Consider the following 14,804-nt stretch of genomic DNA (forward strand, 5'->3'; position numbering starts at 1 on the left):
GCCCGTCGTGCTTGAAAAACAAAATTAAAATGCATTGTCAAAAATAAATATACAGTGCATCTGACATGTTCACAGACTTGCGATCATATAATTTCTATGCTTTGAAGGAAGAAAACTATATCCCTACTCCATAGAGCGCGTAACATTTCCAACAGCATTCTGAAAATGTTTAGATTGCTAAAGGTTTTCTAAAATAGCAGAGCCTATGCTTGAGCATTTTATTAGCGTGCTGATGTGGCAAGCAAATAATTATCTAAAAATATATCTCGGGCAAGTGTGTCGTTTCATTTAGAAGTTGTTTAAAACCGCTAACATTATAGATAAATTTTCTGTATTACCAACAAGTGGGCCTACTTAAAGTTATTACTATCATTATTGTTATTAAATAATTAACTGATTGTAACTAACAACAACTTATACTTTTATTATTTAACTGCCTCAGTGGTAGAACGGTTACCATGCCGGCCTGACACGCAGAGGTCCCAGATTCGATATCCGGGCCGGAAAAATTTTTGTACGACCTGCATTTATTTCTCTCGTGAGTTTGGGTGTAATTTGTGGTCGTCTATGTGTGTGTCCATAGCACCCACGACACGGGGTTTTCCTAGTGCGGGGCTATGTTGAGTGTGTGCGTTATTATTATTATTATTAACCGACTTAAAAAAGGAGGAGGTTCTCAATTCGCCTGAATTGTTTTTGTATGTATTGATGATTCTCTATTTGTTGGAAAGAGAGGGTACCCCATTTAAATGTGAAGATAATATTCCACTTCTAAGGGTGATAAACTAGGGGATGAATGACTTTTGAGATGGATTTTTTTAGTACTTTGTACTGACTGTACGTATTTGACCTCCATCTCACCTGATGAAAAGTGACGATTATTAGGTCGACAATGGATTATGCACACTGGACACGACAATGGTTTATGATTATGCCCCAAGTTATGGCGTACAGAGAATAAGTCTGTATGCAAGATTTTTCCACTCTTCCAATCCTTGTAATATGCACAGCTTAGGGATGAAACCCCAGCCTACATTATCAAAATATTAAATACGAAATAAATATGTTTACAAAGTGAAATTGATGAAATAGTACGTAATTGGCATTGGAAAAACGAATAGCAAAATCCGAAGATACTATCAGTACAATAGAATATGCCAAGGTCTGACATGAAAAGTGAGTAAACTGTCAAAGTGCGAGAAATAGCTTATAATAGCAAATTTAAGTAGTTTAGACACTAGTATTATAGTAAAAGTTAGTTGGAACTCTTTCAGGAATCAGGAAAGAAAGATGAAGATGATAGGGGTCCGGAGTTTCACACTACAACATCTAGTAGTGATATATTCTGTAGGATAGCGATTTATTATTCAAAGCTCTACAGCTTCGCTTCTACTAATCTACTGCTCATTTTTAAGCATCTACCTAATTATATTTTAATTTTATACTATTTGGTTTCTTAGTTTGTTATAAGTATCCGTTCTGGCCTCCACCTGTTGATGTATATTTTGATAGACCGTTGGAGTAATTACATAAATCAAGTTAGCAGGTTGCAATCATTGGATCAGGCGGTATAACTGATCATTAAGGAGCCTTGATCCAGCGATTGCGTTCCACAAGATTTATTTCTCCGTTTAGCAAACATTAGCGCTAGTCCTTTGGCCAATCGTGTGCCGGCTTGTTTAGATTGTCAATGTTATTTTTCAACATAACGACGTACTTGCTGGTTTACAAATTGATTAAGAGGTTGTTTTGCGTATTTGTTAGTTCTGTAATTTCATTAATTTTTTTCTATGTTATATAGTTATGCGACAAATGGTCGTTTACAACTTTTGGGGTTTTGTTAATGTAGACAAAGTTTTGAGAATTTTGGACGCTTCTGTACTTGAGGTGCCAATTGCTCGGTCAATGGAATAGGAACGAAGCAGACACGATTATGATGTGACGACAAATAGGAGAATTGTCATTGTTCTAGTATATTTCTTTATGGTAGCACTTAACATGGTTACTAGTGTTGACTGTGGGGTATTTGTTGTACTTGACGTACAGACACCGTCTACACACGGAGCCAAATAAGGACTTAAAACAATGAATTTGGCCATAGTGTGGACAAGTTATTTGCGTATTTATGGTATTTGCCTATTTCTGCCGTCCACTAACTAAACTGACAATACACTGTGGAATAAGTTAATAGTCGCTTTTAGTCCTACTTTTTTCCCCGGCATTGTGAAACAATACGAAAAGTGTCTTTATGTAAAAATATATCTGCAGTTATTCGTTAAAACGTACATGTATTTTTTGAGTTAAAAGCACTTGTACCTTTAGACTCCTAAAAAATGCCCGATAACTAAAATTATGCCTTTAGGAATAGTGAGTTATGCCCTTAGTGCATTAAAAAAAAGACTATAGGAGACTGCTAGAGAGGCGTCATTTTAATATGTTATGTAATCGGACACGCTGAAGCCAATGGTGCAATAAAAACAAAAGGGTACAACTCGTCTTATTCCGTTTTGCACTGTAGGCACTGAATTTCAATATTTTAAAACTGGGTTATGGTTTTTTATGATATCTCATTTTGCCACATAGCCGCGTTTTGGTTAGTTGACGACAGATTTGGCTCCTTTGTTGTGCGTCGGGAATCCGACAAGCGCGTGGTAATGCATGTCTGGTGTTTATTGGTGATTTTCGTATAGGCAAATAAGGCAAACACTTTGTCACACATGCTATCTATACATGGCAAGTGAAGTGCCTTCATTACAATTTTATATTCGACTAACATGATCCTCGAACGGCACGGTTTCTTTGGACTTGTATGCGTAGTTGCTAATAAGAATACTAATGAAATCATTGTCGTAATCGGTTGTGTAATAACTGAAATACAATATCATTAAGGCATTAAAGATCGTAATAAGCAGTTAAACTAAACCAACAAAGAATTAATTTATTAATGGGAGTGGCACCAACTAGTTCTTAATAATAATGTTTAACGTTCGACCGCGCTTCGTATATAGTATTTATAAGAGCCTTATAAGACGTGTGGAGCCAGTAGCTTGTTAGTATGCGTAATTGCTAGAATTAGCACTAGAACAGGTAGATTACCATAGAAACTTACTATAGTGTTCGCTGTGTGTGTTAACAACGGATTACAAGATTTAAGAGTTGTAAAAAAGTCATTATATATATTAATAGCTCTCCGGTGGATTCCTTTTTGTTGATTTATATATTGTGTAGATTATCGATTATGCATTCTTAACAGAGAGTCATGTCCGTGGACCGCCTTAGATATAGTGACAACTGTAAAGTGTGAACCTTTTTTGAAACACGAGAGTGAATGGTCCACGTATTCAGTTAATTCACATTCTTCGCATAATGTCCTCTAAATTATGTAAACTATTAGCGGCAAATAACAGCATTAAATTAGAGTGTAACCCTTGCAGCACACACTGCAATGGACAGTGACTGCCCGAATCGGATACTTTAACGCATTCTGCACAATGATGACTTCTTGTGTTGCTTAGTACTCATAACGTATAGGTATTTTTCATGTATTAAGATTGCATGACAAATGGTTGGGTAAAACATCATAATTGTCACTTGTTACAAGTCTATTGCCATGGTATGGTTATTACCGCCCTGACCAGCGGCACTTCAGCAAGTCACACCGTGGTAGGAAACCTGCAACTTATGATAATAATTTTGTTAATAACCACGAAATAGAAAATAAAACAGAGACAAATCACACCTGGGCGTCAATGTTTTTGTTTAACTTGTACGTTGAACTTCTGCAACAGCCCGTCGTTTATTTCGACGCTAGAATTTGTTTTCAAAATATCTAAACGTTCAGATCATTGTTGTCGCTCCACTTGTAATAAGGATTTCTCAACAGTTATTGTATACGGTCCTTAAGTCAGTGGTCGAGCGTTAAATGTCAACTAATAGCGTATGCTAATACCCTCACTACGCAACGCACATTTGCATGTGGTATTTGCTGTTTATCGACACAATGATCCTTGCACAAGATGTCCGACGCCCCAGGGAATCGACTGCACAATTGAGAGCAACGGCCCATGCAAATACTTGCCATTTCTCCCATAATGCTTATGCAAATTGGAGCTTCTCTGCAGGGAAAATGGAGGTTCCTTGTCACCTCTCCGTTTCCATTTATTGTTTGGAAGACTGCATAGTGCATCTGCAATATCTCAATATCTTAAACTAAGTTTGCAGTCTAAAATTGTTTTCGTCAGTATTTAAATTAATAAAATTGTATTTTTTTTGTTACAGCATGCCAACGCAGTCCGGGACTCAGCACGACAGATCCTCGACTCTCCGATTCCAGAATCCGATGACGCCCTCAATCTGGCCAGGGAACTCTGGAAACGACATCCAGTCAACATGCTGTTAGCAGCCAAAGCGGGCACCTTCTTTGCCAGAGACAACGTCTCCAATTTTATAGACTGGTGCCGCAAAGCCCTTGGTATTCTAGAATGCCTTCTCTTTGAAACAGACGACCTTTGTCTTAGAAAGAATGAAAAGCATGTTGTTCTGTGCCTTCTGGAGGTTGCAAGAAAAGGAGCAGTTTTGGGCATGCCCGCTCCACTACTAGTTCAGATGGAGAAACAGATTGAGAGAGAATTGGCTGGAGAAGAGCCTAGACCTGACGATTCGGCCTTGGGACTAGTTCCCTTGGGGCCTCAGCCGCAGCTGGTGACCAATGACTTGAGGAGCTTAGACGAGAGAGTTAGAGATTTGGTGGAGCGCTGCTCGTGCCCAATTCAGTTTCCTATGGTGAGAGTGTCTGAAGGAAAGTACAGGATTGGAGATACCAGACTGTTAATCTTTGTCAGGGTAAGTTAAACACCTTGAATTTGTTCTATAATTATTGGTCTTATGTATTGTCACGAAATGTAATATAATCTAGATCAGAGTTTGCTACTTATCTTTGGGAAAAACCTATTACATTTAAACCACAAATCGCAAACCGAAATCAAATCACATACGCATTACATTTGCAGTTTAAAGGATTACAATCACCTGTAAGATCGAACGAGGTGCGAACCAGCCTTTGGCTAATCGACGATAATGTATGTAAAGGCGTGTTTCCTGTTCACCTCTGGCGTTGATTATACGCTGCCACTGCGCCGCGGCCGATGCGCCTCTGTAAGATTCCGGGATGTTATGGTTGTTTATAGGTTGTAAAGATGGGGAGGAACTTGATATATAGGTTTTAATAATAGTATTAGCGGTGCAGGTTTCAGATAACTTCGGCGGAGAAATTAATTGTTTCCAGTGTTCTGTAGTGATCCTTGGTCAAGAATGTTTTATAAGTTCATTGAGATATTATTTCAAAGATTGGAACTCAAGTAAAGTTTTGTTGACTATTGAAATATACATGAAAAACAAACGTATTTGATACCATTAGACAGATGCAATTCAAATTTTAACAGCTTCTATTCAAATTAACCTTTCATGTGTACATAACATTATAACTACGACACACAATTGATTCAAGTCATATAATTACTTACACACAGTTTTACGACGGCATTATGTTTACTAACGGTAAATGTTTATTATCATTATACCTTACCAAACCAAATTATCGTCATTTGCAAGTAAAATCATTTACTTTGCGCCATACCCTACTGCAGCCGAAGTTCTCGGTTGATCTCTCATGGAAGTGCACCACGACTACAGTGATTTCTTGTTACTTGACCATTGTGTAGATTTGAAGTAGTCATCAAAAGTAACTAGTTAAACTTAGTTGTCGTTGTATTTAATGTGCCACATCAATGTTAATAACAAAATTTATAAACACCATATTTTCCTAATTTGTAAAGGTAGGTTACTCAATGGAAATGTAATTGGGAAAGTAACTGAAACCTTGATGGTTTCCATAGAATAATTTGCGACCTCGGTTCGCCTTCGTTTAGGTCCTAGCCTTGTGACCCTTAATATGGAGCGATTGACAACTGCACAGCCACTATAAGCAGACACCAACCATCTAAGTACAAACACCTCATTACGAGATCTCTCAATTTAGTGATTGATAAAAAAGTCCAGGCTCACATGACCTCCTTCTTTCAATACATTACTTAGGGTATAGTGTCTTTTTATACTGGCGTATGTTAAAGGTCGCATTCTGCAATATCGGCAAGCATTTGATTTGCCCAAAAAAGGAAACAGATGAAGAATGATTCATCGGCGTCTGGGCACTTTAATGGAATTAAATCGTTGTTTGTTTGGCCTTTAATGATAGTTATTGGCGCCGCGGTACTCACAATAAAACGCGTTTACTTAGCCTTGCTATTCGTCTGGCAGTCCATCAAGAGATTAAGATTTGTTCTTGTTTTTGTTACAGATTCTCCGTTCCCACGTAATGGTTCGTGTTGGCGGCGGTTGGGACACACTGGCTCACTACTTGGACAAACACGATCCTTGCCGCTGTCGCGCTCAACATCGCACTTCGCTGTCTGCCCGCCTCGTTCGCCGCAGGCACGACTTGGCCGGCGCCACTGTCACTTATGAACGCCCAGACCCTGGTCCAACCTCCCTTCCCTACACCAAAACTGATAAATACGAACCTATGTCTTTGCAGTACCATTCTAAGCCAATCGAAGAACCGCGAAGTTCTTTCTACAACGAAGAGCCGCGCTCAATGCAATATCAATCTAATCAAAGACTTAGCGAACAACCGACCAGCTTACCTTATTTAGGGGATTTGGACAGATCTGCTTCACCGAGCAGGAAGCATTTGGCTAACAGTCCAGGGAGGAAGTCCTCTTCCCCGGATAGGAGGTCCAAGGTTGTGCCGTCAAACCATCTAGTACCCACTCCCCATTCTGTGAGAAATAAAAGCCCTCGACCAGGATCTCCTGCTCCTGCCGGTGAAAGTGCTTCGGATAACGGTTCAGAGGTGTCTGATGAGGGATATAGGAGCCTGGGTGTCGTTGCTGGATCAGCGCAAGGGTCTCCATCAATCAAGACAAATAACAGATACTCCTTGCACAGTCAGAACTCTGTGGAGGACGCAGAATTAAGTGGTAAGTGTGTAGTGTACTATTTCTAACTCATTGAAGTTTAATTATTTTGAAAGACAAATTCACGTTTTCATAAATAGAAATATCATTACGATAACGCAATATATGTTATTAATTGGTGACATATAGTTTCGCTGATTAATCCAAGTCTAAAGTATTAGATGCGATCTGCATTAGGCCGGTGAATGTTGCAGTAGTAATTTCCGGCGCGTGTCGACACAGCTTGGCTAAATTTGATTGGACGCGCCACGGACGCGCGCGCTCACTGCGCGTTTCAACAATATTTGCGGAAACTCATTAAAATGTTTCTATTTGCCTAATTCAATACCTGCTGCAGTGCTTGAGAAGCACTCTACGCTATTGAGCAATGATTTTCAAGTCTAAGTTACTTACTTTCGTGAATGTTTAAAAGTTGTACTATGATTATAATACAAAACCTTTTTGACCCGATGGGACTTGAACTCACGTCCATACTGCACCGTAGTATTGCTTTTACCAAATGAGCTGCGGGTCAAAATAAAAACTAGTGTTGTTATTTCACAAACAATCTCAATAATAGAAATACTATGATCAAGAAAAAGGTCGTGTTGAAGCACATTGATGCATGAATGTTGGAAAACGTGTCAAGTCCTTTTCCTCGGAGGGATAAATAATGGATAGCTACTGTGCAATATTGACTATTATGTCTAGGTTCTTTTGAAATTATTTCATCTTCTTTCCTTGACGTAATTTTCGTATCTTCTGATTACTTTTACATACCTTATGTTATTGTGACGTGCTTGTGAGTTTTAAGTCTTCTATTCATTCCATGCATGCAAAACATTTTCGCCAGGAAGCTATGCGAAACGCGAGGCAGCGTTCCGTTAAATTGGCGCCGAGCGGGCCCGGATGAGTAGCGCTACATAATACATAATGTTCGCCCATTGTTCTGACATGCGCCCGCGCAGGTTTTTCTGCATTGTTTAGCTGGATTACGCACAAACGTTGTTGATGAACAAAAAACATCATGGTACTCAAGAACATGTTTTGGAATGCGTGTGGCGAAATCTATCTATAACAGAAGGATAGATAGGTAATGTCTCCAGGGTGTAGGTTATATAGCTATTTATTTATTTATAATAATGCAACAATTAAAGTACATTACAGAAACAGCTACCTAGACCAAATAAAGGAAAAGGCCGGTGTCGTGTCATATAAGCAGGTCAAGGAGCTGGCTTATAGGAGAGATGATTGGAAGATGTTCCACTGACAAGAGTAGAACTCTTAAGTTTGATAATGATGACTGTAGTAGCAGTAGAATTCCTTGCGAAACAGTTCGTCCAGGGAAGTACTTCCACCTTACCTATTTCTGCCGCCAAGCAGTAATGTCAGCGTTACTGTGTTCCGGTTTTGAAGGGTAAGGGTGCTGGTGAAATTACAGGCACATGGGACTTGTGCGCCTCAGATCGTTGCAATTTAAAGCTCTGAGTGGCACTGTAACTAATATAATAACGCACACACTCAACATAGCCCCGCACTAGGGAAACCCTATGTCGCGGGTGCCATGGACACACACATAGACAACCACAGATTACACCCAAACTCACGAGAGAAATAAATGTAGGTCATACAAATATTTCACCCGGCCCAGGAATCGAACCTGAGACCTCTGCGTGGCAGTCCGGCATGGTAACCGTTCGGCCACGGAGGCAGTTGCAACTGTTATGGACTGGCATGTTATAAAAAAAAACAAACACAATCTTGTCATATACAAGACTAATATGTAAATTATTTAATTTACATTTCACTAATCTAATAGATAAAGAAATTAAACTTTCTTAAACTAAATTAAAAATTCATCCATCGCCAATATGTTAAGGTAAGGACACTTTTCTCAAGTGTTGTTTCTGTTCAGTGTCTCTGGCACTATTTCATTTAATCCTACACTAAAATATTACACCAGTTTAAATGGTTTTGCTCGTTTTTTTTTTTTTTTTTTTTTATGCCTGACAGGCAAATGACTCCACTCCACCTGATTAGTTTTAATCTTCTTATGATATTTATGTGGTCGCGGGGTATATTCAATTAATTTTTTGTAGGTATTGGCTTTTGTCCCACTGCGGATAAATCTTGCTAGTGTAGTTTAGTAGGTTTATATTGTTAATATTAAAATTAAGGCATCGCCATTGTCAGTGATTATGAGCTAAATTTACAGTATTCTATAGCCTAAACAGCTTAATGAATTTTGACTTAATGAATGTCGTAGGACATATTTTATGCCAATAATCCATAGTGTGGCGTGTCTATAGTTCCAAGAGCTCTGCTCCGATTGGTAGGTGCATCCGTGAACTTACTTTCTTTTTAATTTGAGTGTTAAATCTTGCATGTATACATTTACAATTTTTTATTAAAAAACCGACCTTAAAAGTTCCTATATTTATATCCAAGCCAAGTTTTATTGGAATCGATTACCGAAAAGTGCGCGAAATCGATTTCATTCCCTAGTTTGCCCTTACAGGGGAATATTTTCTTCAAATTTAAATGGAACCAATACTGTGGTACTCACTTTCCAACAAAAAAGAACACTAGCACTTGTAATCTAATAATTTGATAATTAAAATTTGACATTTTGTAATTATTAAAATGCGTGCTACCTACTTATAACTTTTGTGTCTATTATAAAACTGAAAATGTACGTGGTGAAACAATAATGTTATTTGAGATCTTCTAGACGTTCGTAAACAGTGATTTTGTTTTGATTCTACTTCACTTTGTAATGTGTAATCATTGATCGATCATGTCAGAGTACGTGCCACTTACTTGTCGATAATGTAAAGACCCATAAGCGATAAGCAACGCTACTATCATCGCAGCTTACGATGCTGGAACTAATGTTCAGAATGTACGATGCAACGTTATCTAACCAGTGAAGAGTGGAGCTGAAGACATAGAAGAAACATTTACAGTGACTCTGTAATATACAGGACAGCTATTGTCACTTCACTTTATTTTGTTTCAAATTTAATTATACCGTTAAAATGTGAACTTATTACTGACTTCTAAAAGCCCTTAACCTGGGTCAAACCTTTCAGTGACTCGTAATTTTTAATGAATCACGAAGCACCCGACTCTAATTATTATTAGGGTAGTTTCGTACCGGGTCTGTGTAGACCCATCGCCACTGATCTATTTCATGTTATTTACTTTTTTAACCTACTTCAAAAAAAAAGGAGGGCCTCAATTCGACTGTTTTTTGTGAACCGATTTTGATGTTTCTTTTTTTTTGTTGGAAAGAGTGTGCCTCCTTAGTGGTTCGTACCTCATTTAAATTTGAAGAAAATATTCCGCCTCTAAGGGTGGCAAACTAGGGGATGAAACCGGTTTCACGCACTTTCCGGTACCCCATTTCAATAAAAATTGGGAAATAAGAAGAATAGAATAAATGAAGAATAAATAAATAATAAATAAATAAATAACGCACACACTCAACATAGGCCCGCACTAGGGAAACCCTGTGTCGCGGGTGCCATGGACACACACATAGACAACCACAAATTACATCTAAACATCACGAGAGAATTAATTGTAGGACATACAACTATTTCTCCCGGCCCGGGAATCGAACCTGGGACCTCTGCGTGGCAGTCCGGCATGGTAACCGTTAGGCCACCGAGGCAGTTACAGTTTAAATAGATGTATTCCACGAACTTTTGAGATCGGTTTTTTAGAACTCTGTACTGAGATAATCAGTTAGACATTTTACCTTATGTCAATTTTATAGCAAATACAGATTACGCTTCACAATCCAAATCATTCCTAATCTAGTATGTTGCGCAAGAGAGCACCTGCCTTGTTATGACATTCCTTCCTCATTTGTCATTGTGGAGAGCATTCCCATTACGGCGCTGTCGCATCAACAGCAATCAAATTACAAGTTTATTATAAGTTATCTCGCAATGCAAATAGAATTTGATCATCATCATCCATTACACGGCCCACTGTCGGACCCAAGTATTGTTTTAAGTTAACGGATCAATGGAATTAGCTTTTTATTAAAAATCTCCTTAATACTTTTACTCATGCCCTTGGATTAGAATTAGGGTAGGCAGAGACTTTTTTTTATAATATCAAGTGACGGGACGAACAAGTCGTGCGCCTGGTAAGCTAGAAGCTCGTGCATAACAGTTGCAGTGCCACTCAGAGCTTTAAATCGCAAAGATCTGAGGGGCACTGTCTCTGTGCCCGTCAGCCTGAGACATAAGTTGGCAAGTCCCATGTGCCTGCAATTTCACCAGCACTCCTACCCTTCCAAACAGATACGCAGTAATGCTCACATTATTGCTTAGCGTCAGAAATAGGTAAGGTGGCAGTGCTGCCCTGCTCCTTTCACAAGGAGCGCTACTGCTTCTAATTCGAGGTATATCTTATACATCGTTACTATATGGGTGTATAATATATGTGTAATGATTAAGGGACAGCATGTACATTTGCATGCACCATCTGAGACGTTCCTTCGTAGAAAACAAAACCATGACTCATGCTAACCTCATGTCTCTGATATGGTCGCGAATTGAACGCCGAAATAGGAAAGTCGAAAAAGTATCAACCATTGTACCTATCGAGTGCGAATTCTAACTGTCGTCGACCTCCTTTACGTTGCAGTGGACGTATATTCAGATCAAATAAATCATGAAGTAACATACAGTGCGACGAGACTCCCTTCATGATATCCAATTATAATTTGTACGTCCCGCTGGATATGCAATCGGCGCTCTAATATTGGTTTTAAACCGTGTAAAAATTTATCTCTCCTGTATTGAATTGGTGGTTAACTTGTTAATTATTTTTCTTTCATTAGATCCCCTTGCATACAACAGTTTGGCATACATCTGTTAAATACAAATTTGAGATACATTTTAAGCTGTAAATGCAAATATATTGTTTTCAAATGCAGCAGCGCAGTGTATTGTTCTGCAAATTGTAGGTGTACTTTCTTTGTTATAATTTCATTTATGTAGATTTTAACGTTAACTTACTTTTTGCGATATTTACAATTTTTATTTCTCTGGCATTCAAAGAATTTGTCACTGATGCATTGCATTAAACAAGATCCATATGATAAGATTAACTCTAAACAACACTCATTTACTAATAGGTAATTGTTATTTGAAATCACATCAAAGTCAGATCGGCGTGTGGGCGCCATTTGTACTGAATAACTGGTATATATAGTCTGGTTCATACCATTTACGTCGAGAATGCGGTCCGGAACGCACATCAAAAAAGGCTGCAGGATCTATTGGAGAGGGGCTGACACATGAATGTCTCCCAAGTATGGAAAGGTCGTTTTGATATGTGACCAATTTTTCAAGTTCTATCTTTGGATAGCGGTGTTTATAGAATTACAATTACAATTGGCCTGATGTATCCCACAGCTGAGCAAAGGCCTCCTCCTGATATTGAGTTCACTGGACCCAAGCCTTTACGTAGGCGTACGCTTCCTCGATCTGAATTACTTAGGTAAAAAAAACAGTGTTTCAATAATAGGGTCACCAAACAAGTGACAAATAAACAAGGCTCAGGATTGGCATACTATAATGTGAAATAGTTAAGCAAACAACGCATTTAAATTAAATAACTTGAGAGATCGCAGCGTTTACATAAACCTTTCAAGCTACGGAAAAGGAAGACAGCGATTATAATAAGCGTCTTCTTTATATGGCAATAAATGATGGACAGCGCGGTATGGTGACTGTGGCCGACCACCAGGAAAGAACAGGCCCGATTAGCATAGTCGAATATACCACCGATTATGCCTCTCAGAATGGTAGTCGCAAATTACTATAAACTTTGACTTTATTGCCGCCATTTAGTTGAAATAAACTATGAATAACGCAATTTGATATTCATGAGATGTTGTCTTGTAAAGTTATCCATGTTGAAGCGCAATAAAATGTACTAACACCTCATGTTTTAACGCCGTCGTAAGATACGGTTGTTTAAAGGGAAACTCCAGTGTTATAACACTTGTAATTATCTGAGCACACGTGTTCATAGTTAGCATATATAGTCTACGAATATGGCGCTTATCGATTTCCTTGATACGCGATAAAAGTAAAAACTGCCTTGCATCACGCGTAATTATAAATACAAATGTGTGCACATAATAGACAGCTAATATGTTATGTTATGTTTGTTTCCAGAGCGTCTCGACCAGGACGATGGCTGCCACATGGACAGAAACGAACGAGTTGACGATCACGTGAGTCTCAACACCGGCCTTCGCAAAACGGACTTCTCCGACACCTTCTACGGAAGCCGAAAGATCATTAAGGAAGGAGAAAAGTCAGCCAGAGGCAGCCCTGACCGAGTAATTAGCACCGAAAACAATGACTCTCCTAGTAAGAGCCTAAAACCGAACAAGGAGGCGACAGAATCGCCAACTAAGACAGTGAGGAGTCGACAAGCCAGTCGCATACCACATTCGCCTGTCAGAAACAGGACTCCAAGTCGTGGAAGTACGCCGAGCCCTAAGCACACTCCCAACCCAGTTCAGACATCACCTAAACTAACTCCAAGGCTTCCTCCTGCGGCCAGGAACACGTGGAGCGGCAGGACTGCTCCCAACCAAGCGAAGACTAAAGCCAGACCCACAATCGGAGCTGATACCTTCGAAAATCCGAATAAATCTCCCAAAGCTAACCCTAAGACGTCTCCTCAAAACCAAGCTTTCCAGAGGAATTCGCCTTTGAGAGCTAGTAGTGCCACTCTTAGGTCTCCTCCGAATCAGAAACCTCTTAGTCCTTTATTGGAACATTTTCTCCGATCAACAGAAACTGCGAAGGACGACGCTAGCATATTAAAAAAGATGAAGGAAATCATCAAATCTTATTCAAAAGGAGAGGAGTCCTTATCCAGGGCTAGCTCTAAAGATTCTGACTATGCAGATTTCACGTCTGCATGGGTGATGTCCGATGGAAAGTTAGAAAGATCGACTAGTACGAGGCAGCTGGCTGCCCCGAGAAAAGATCAAAGGAACGGGGCTTCGAGAATACCAGCACCAGTCTCTATTGGCTGCAGGAGATCTACGTCCACTTCTCAGTTTCAATGACAGGGTTCCTCTCAGGATAGTGAGGATTACAGTGACAAGTGACAGGCCCACAGTGAAGACTGGCTTCATGGAGCAGACAAGAGACTTCGTTGAGGTTTGGAAGATTACATAACGGGTATATGTGGTTGTGTTGATGGCCAAAATCGTTGGAGACTGCAATTCTAGATAGGTTTTCACGTGAAGGTGTCACAGAACAATGGAAAAGTGATAGCAAAGTTCAGAGTAGTTTGGCAATAATTAGTTGGTACAGAAGTTTCCTGAAGGAATATAAATTTTGAAGTAGCGTACTTCGAGTGGCATTATAATATTGAGATTGTTTTAAAAATAAATGTTAATCGACGACTCTTAGATAGTATATCGCATATCGTTCTGAAAGTAGATATTCTAGCACTTTTTGGAATTTTAATCTTTGATAAATGACAAATTATACTACTATATAGAATACCATTTTATTGTAACGTGGTAGATTTTAAAATTTTCCAATTTTTATGTAGTGTTAGATATAACATAGTTTAGTACTAATTCTATGTTAGAATAGAGAATTCGTACTAACCATAACACTGCTTATTAAATTTTTCATAAGTTACATGTGAAGAATTCGGAGAATGTAGAGGACTAGCTTTTATGAAGAAGGACGGGAAAGGTTGGCTAACAGATGGTGCTAATTGAAGAATGTTAGT

General features: G+C 38.9%; 1 protein-coding gene across 1 annotated transcript in view; it reads left to right on the forward strand.

Annotated features, from left to right (window-relative positions):
• Positions 1-14,578, forward strand: part of LOC113240646 (GAS2-like protein pickled eggs) — a 100,677-nt gene extending 86,099 nt beyond the window's left edge. The window contains exons 3-5 of the mRNA XM_026477997.1: positions 4,279-4,842; positions 6,356-7,037; positions 13,217-14,578. Coding sequence (XP_026333782.1) covers positions 4,279-4,842; positions 6,356-7,037; positions 13,217-14,124 — 2,154 coding nt within the window. The 3' untranslated portion in view covers positions 14,125-14,578. The remainder of the gene's footprint in view (positions 1-4,278; positions 4,843-6,355; positions 7,038-13,216) is intronic.
• The last annotated feature ends 226 nt before the right edge of the window (positions 14,579-14,804 follow it).

The sequence above is a fragment of the Hyposmocoma kahamanoa genome, unplaced genomic scaffold (assembly GCF_003589595.1).
Source record: "Hyposmocoma kahamanoa isolate Upper Pololo Valley unplaced genomic scaffold, ASM358959v1 160, whole genome shotgun sequence".
NCBI classification, from domain to species: domain Eukaryota; kingdom Metazoa; phylum Arthropoda; class Insecta; order Lepidoptera; family Cosmopterigidae; genus Hyposmocoma; species Hyposmocoma kahamanoa.